Source organism: Limulus polyphemus, unplaced genomic scaffold (assembly GCF_000517525.1).
Source record: "Limulus polyphemus unplaced genomic scaffold, Limulus_polyphemus-2.1.2 Scaffold5917, whole genome shotgun sequence".
NCBI lineage: Eukaryota > Metazoa > Arthropoda > Merostomata > Xiphosura > Limulidae > Limulus > Limulus polyphemus.
The window spans coordinates 56,792-63,137 of NW_013671527.1; the positions used below are offsets into that span (position 1 = coordinate 56,792).

General features: G+C 34.4%; 1 protein-coding gene across 1 annotated transcript in view; it reads left to right on the forward strand.

The window, feature by feature from the left end:
• Positions 1 to 5,121, forward strand: part of LOC106473138 (protein kinase C, brain isozyme-like) — a gene marked incomplete at its 3' end in the record, with an annotated part of 52,552 nt that extends 47,431 nt beyond the window's left edge. The window contains exons 9-11 of the mRNA XM_013933819.2: positions 697 to 870; positions 2,815 to 2,906; positions 5,059 to 5,121. Coding sequence (XP_013789273.2) covers positions 697 to 870; positions 2,815 to 2,906; positions 5,059 to 5,121 — 329 coding nt within the window. The remainder of the gene's footprint in view (positions 1 to 696; positions 871 to 2,814; positions 2,907 to 5,058) is intronic.
• Between the last annotated feature and the right edge of the window lie 1,225 nt (positions 5,122 to 6,346).

Genomic DNA, 6,346 nt, shown 5'->3' on the forward strand with positions numbered 1-6,346 from the left:
CTACGTACGTGACCGAAATAATAAATGCAATGTGGCGCCATCTATTGAAGGGCACCTCAAACAAAATCCATAAAAAATTTCACACTTTGAATATTCAAGATTCAGACAATTAAAAATAATTGTGGTATGTGCAACAACCATTTCTTTATCACATAACACAATTTTAAATAAAAGTACTCTCCTCACAACAAGAATACTACTTTCACTAGAACAGTACGTGAGGGTTTGATCATATCTTTATTGATGTAATTTGTAAATATAGTACTAAAACATGGAGTTCTTAAAAATACTGTTATTTTTTCAATAACGTGTATCAGTTTTAGCATATAAAAACATTAAAGTTTATATGAGCACAATCCGAACCCATTTCCCGTACAGTACTTCCCAGAAAAATCCTTTTTAGAAAATGTTCACTTTTTCTAATTTTACTTTTCAATGAGGTGTGAATACTACGATTAGTAATTATTAGCACAAACAGCCACCTGTAGGCCGGCATTTCAGCTAGTGTTGTTAATTCCAAACAATACTTCTTTTTTCTCTTTATGTTCTCTTTGACATTACACATTTCACATTACACTTTCACGTGTTTTACACTTCAACAAGGCTTTTTTTTTTTTAATTAGTAGAATGTCAGATGTTGTATTTATTTTCCATCATTTCTTTGCTCTCTGGTGTATTGCTTGTTTATTTCCATAGGTGATGCTAGTGGAAAAGAAAAGCACATCTGAGCTCTTTGGAGTAAAGATCTTGAAAAAAGACGTCATTATCCAGGATGACGACATTGAATGTACAATGATTGAGAAGAGAGTGTTGGCTCTTAGTAACAAACCCCCCTTTCTGGTTCATCTTCATTCTTGCTTTCAGACTCAGGTAGGTGAGAGTTTAACTCCTTTTTGTTTCTAGTTTATGATGGTGACATTTCTAGAGTCGTTCTTACCCCACCCCCACCTTCACCCCGAAATGAGTTAGGGAATCATTTCTGGTTAAGATTTACTTCTGTTTCTACACTGAGAAATGCACTTTTGTTAGTTCAGCCTTATTCACGCTGCCAAATTGAGGTAGGTAACTGTTTTTAGTCCAACTTTGATAGCTAGTTTTTATCCCTGTGCTAACTTCACTCCTGGTTTCAAACTGAAGCAGGTAATAGTTTTAGGTTCAGCTTCACCTGGTTTTCAAATTGACGAAGGTAATCTTTTTTTAGATACAGCTTTACTTCAATTTTCGTATTGAAGCAATTACAGGTTGTCCTTTTTTTATTTACTTTCACTTTAGCTATCACACTAAAGTAAGTAATCGCTCAGGGTCCAGCCTCACTCCTCGCGTTTTCAAACTGAGGTACTAATCCTTCTTGATCTAGCTTCGCTTCAGTCTGAATAGAAAATCCTTGGTTATTTTGTTTGTTTGTTTTAGAACATTGGGCAATCTACTTTGTCCACAGCGGGGATTCGAACTACGGATTATAGCGTTGTAAGTCCGTTAACGTATCGCTGTCCCTCCGGGGAACTGGGTATTTTGTATTTACACTTGTTTTCAACAATGTTTGTCATTCACCTTTAAGCTACACAAACTAAGACAGGTATCTTCGTTTTGTGATTGATCTATTATTATCCCATGATATTTGGGGCCCGGCATGGCCAGGTGGTTAGGGCGCTCGACTCGCAATCTGCGGGACGCGGGTTCGAATCCCCGTCCCACCAAACATCCTCGCCCTTTCAGCCGTGGGGGCGTTATAATGATGTGACGGTCAATCCCACTATTCGTTGGTAAAAGAGTTGGCGGTGGGTGGTGATGACTAGCTGCCTTCCCTCTAGTCTTACACTGCTAAATTAGGGACGGCTAGCGCAGATAGCCCTCGTGTAGCTTTGCGCGAAATTCAAAAACAAACAAACAAACAAAACAATCCTTTTCTCTATTAAAATTAACTGAATTATTAATTTTTTTTTTTTTACTTTAGAATTCCTGTATTATTTCGCGTGGTTATTTCTAAGCACTGGACTTTTATGTTATGCGCCGTTTTGTAGATTATGTTTTGTTTTTTTTTTAATTCCATATTTTCAGTAAACGATTCCGTTTGAAATTTTAGATGCCACTGTAGGGTGGTGATAATCTCTTTTATACAGAGCCTTCGTTTCTTGTTGATTTTGGTGAACCGTGTATGAAAAATTGAGTCATTTTCATAGACTAATATACTTGACCAATCTTTTATAGCCCTTTTCTGTAACATAATTATCCATTCAGAAACCTTCAGAATATTTTATGGTCATATTTGAAGGCGTGCTGTATTCAAATTGTCTCATATGTGGGATTACTGCTGAAATTTAAGAAATCGTTTCGCTTTCAAAATATTGGATTTATTTCCAGTATAAAGGCTTATTTTGCATTTCTCCACAGTATCTCTTCGACTTGATAAATTACCTTCCACCACTAAACGTTCTCATAGTTTGTTGTTTTTAATATTTTACAAATTCAACCAATAGCATTCGGCCTTTCATTTGTTGTTTTTTAGTCTTTTACATATTCAACCAATAGCATTCGGCCTTTCATTTGTTGTTTTTTAGTATTTTACATATTCAACCAATAGCATTCGGCCTTTCATTTGTTGTTTTTTAGTCTTTTACATATTCAACCAATAGCATTCGGCCTTTCATTTGTTGTTTTTTAGTCTTTTACATATTCGACCAATAGCATTCGGCCTTTCATTACATTCGAAACTTTTTTTTCTTTTTCTTCTTCTTTTACTTTTAGAAATCAATATTAAGTTAAAACGCACTTAATTATATAATTATCTATTCAAATCACGTCTTTTGCCTTCAGGATCGTCTCTATTTTGTAATGGAATATGTGAGTGGAGGAGACCTAATGTTTCAGATCCAACAGGCTGGGAAGTTTAGAGAACCAATAGCTGTGTAAGTACCACACTTGATTTTTTCCTATTGGCTAAATGTAGAGATAGACCTTGATAAGATAGAAAGCCCGTATCCATTGGGGAGGAGTCGGCCGTACCCGATTCTATTACTTAATCATTGTTAATGTATAATGTTCATAGTTAATAAAAGTTAATTACTTAATACCGATAAGATAAGAGAGTTGAAAGACATACTCTAGTGAAAAAGTGAAAACACCAAAAAAATGCTAAAAATAGATCGTTCAAATTAGTTTCGTGTTTCTGTTTTCTGATACGTTAATACAGTACAGTGTACCCGTATAAAACCACGTTTGTGCCTCATGCTTGCTTGCTGATATAAGCACAAAGGTCACTTGATCTTGGGAAAAGGAACTCCGTCTGTTACACCCTGACTACATGCTTGAAATAGTAAGTACGTGATGTTATCTTCAATCAAGCCACAAATCATCTTCGAACGCTATTTATGATTCGGCGAAGACAACACACGTGATAAGAATAATCGTATCGATGTTTTAAAACAGATTTAGCACTGGAACTGAAGCCACCTAGCGGGACTTTTATAATTACATAATATTTTTTTGTTGTTGATTTTAAAGCTACTGCGGCTAAAAATTTATAGCTATCCCAGCGTTCTTTTCATCACCAGTGGACTAAGAAACGAAGTTAAAGTTGGAGAAAATTTAATTTTACTGGTTGAGAGTATGTTTGATTATTTAATTTTCGTAAGAATTGAATCGGGCAAAGAAGGGTGGTTTAAATTCCTTTTACTTGTATTACACCAGAACTAATGTAAACGGGTCTGGGGCCAGCTCTTCTCTCTTGGGGGAGGAGGGAGGGCTTTTATTGACTCTTCTCAGCCATTTAAAAAAAAAACATACGATATCTTAAAATTGATCATATGATTTTTGAAACCATTAGGAATAATGCACTTAGGTGGGCCAGAGTGAAATTTGGGGGTATAAGGCCCACTCCAGCACCCACTCACCTCTAGCAATGGCCCTGAATAATTTCCTAAGAAAATTTAAAAATTAGGTATTTGTCTGTGTTACATAATACGTCTGCTAATATATAACCGTACAAAATAAAGTTCTTGTAAATTGTAGCACTTAAAGCTTCACAAAAGGTTTCTAAAATATATTTACATGAAGTTAATCCAAATATTTCATTAATTTATACTTTTTACGCAGAATAAAGTGTTAAAACGAGTGTTCTTAACCCAGACATGGTCGACGGGGTCCGTTACCATATCGGCTTTCTAAACAACTTATTTACCATTGTTTTGAGGTTAAACACAAAGCGACACAATAGGCTCTCTGTGTCTGCCCACCACGGGTATAGAAGTCCGGTTTTTAGCGTTATAAGCGTTCAGACTTACCACTGAGCCACAGGAGGGAAGGGCTTTTTTAATGTACTGCTCCTGTCTGTTTATAAAGAGGAACAACATTTCGGCTTCTATAATATATAAACTAATATAAACAGTTATGTATAAAAAAAAAAGGTTGAGTAGAAATATATTATCCTGTTTCTTTTTTTCAAGTATAAATAGCACTTCTAAAGAAAATATTGAAATAACAACGAGATTCTGGACGTAACTTAAACCAACAAAAGTGTGACCTCATCACGAAGATATCCACAATTCTCGCAGTTCATTAAATCAAACCTCTTTTTTGGTCCATGACATTACAGGGCCCTTAATGACGTCACTACGAGTCTTATGTAAAACACAAATAAATTATCATCAATGCTGCAGTTAAGCCTACTAATTGCTGTGGTCCATGACATTACAGGGCCCTTAATGACGTCACTACGACTCTTATGTAAAACACAAATAAATTATCATCAATGCTGCAGTTAAGCCTACTAATTGCTGTATTTTATATAGAAAATAAGTGAGTCCATGCGGTGTTTGGTGAGTTCTTTACTCAGTATCAATACAACTTGTGAACCTTACCAATGGTGTTAAAACAAATTGATAACTTGAAAGTGAAAGAATTAACTCAACGGGTGTGATATATTAGATGCTAAGTATTCTGCTAAATTGATAAAGTTATCAAACGGCTATCTATCTATGCCATGTCTACAGTGGGAATCGAACCTCGGATTTTAGAGTTGTAAGTTCATTGAAAAGTTAATGATGTCTATTTCTACGGCAGGTTTTATGCTGCGGAAATCGCTATTGGATTATTCTTCCTGCACAGTCAAGGTATTATTTACAGGTAAGCTTGTTTCCATCATAATTTTAACAACCGATTATTTTAAGGTCTAACTGACAATATTTTTGTTAAAGTTTTCTTTTTTTTAATTCAATGATCTTCATAATTTATTTATTTATTATAAGCAAATTAGGAAACACAATTCCTGTGTTATTGTTTTCTTTTTACTAACCTTTTATACGAATATTTTGTGATAGTTATCTAAATAATACCATTTATCTTGAAAAACGTCAAGTTTATGGCAACTGGGACGAAAAATAGAGATCAGATTTATAAAAACAAACATTTTTTTAAGAAGCGACATCTATTATTAGTTTAATGAACCTCAAATATTTTACTTTTGGAATCATGGAAATTAAACAATGTGCACGTTTAAGTACATGCGTAGTGATCATGATTCTTACAGTAACCTTTAAACTGATATTTCTTTGTGTAGAACCTGCTATTGCCATCTAGTGGGTAGATAATGAAACTAAGTACTGTCGTCCAACAAGCTTCCGGAGAACTAATAAGTAATAAACGCCAAAGTTCGCTAACCCTTTTTTAGTCAAAACCAAGCAAAAACTCAAGAACCTACTTTACCAATATAATAAGAAACTGGAATTTTATGTCAAGATATAGCGAAAAAACAAGGATCAACACCTTACTTTTGTACTAAGAACTCACTATTTAGTCAAGATCTAGTAACAAAAACTAGGACCGACACCTTATATACATACTAAGAACTCACTATTTAGTCAAGATCTAGTAACAAAAACTAGGACCGACACCTTATATATATATACTAAGAACTCACTATTTAGTCAAGATCTAACAACAAAAACTAGGACCGACACCTTATATACATACTAAGAACTCACTATTTAGTCAAGATCTAACAACAAAACTAGGACCAACACCTTATATACATACTAAGAACTCACTATTTAGTCAAGATCTAACAACAAAAACTAGGACCGACGCCTTATATACATACTAAGAACTCACTATTTAGTCAAGATCTAACAACAAAAACTAGGACCGACACCTTATATACATACTAAGAACTCACTATTTAGTCAAGATCTAACAACTGTCGGTCCTAGTTTTTCCCTATATACATACTAAGAACTCACTATTTAGTCAAGATCTAAAACTGTCGGTCCTAGTTTTTCCTTATATACATACTAAGAACTCACTATTTAGTCAAGATCTAAAACTGTCGGTCCTAGTTTTTCCTTATATACAT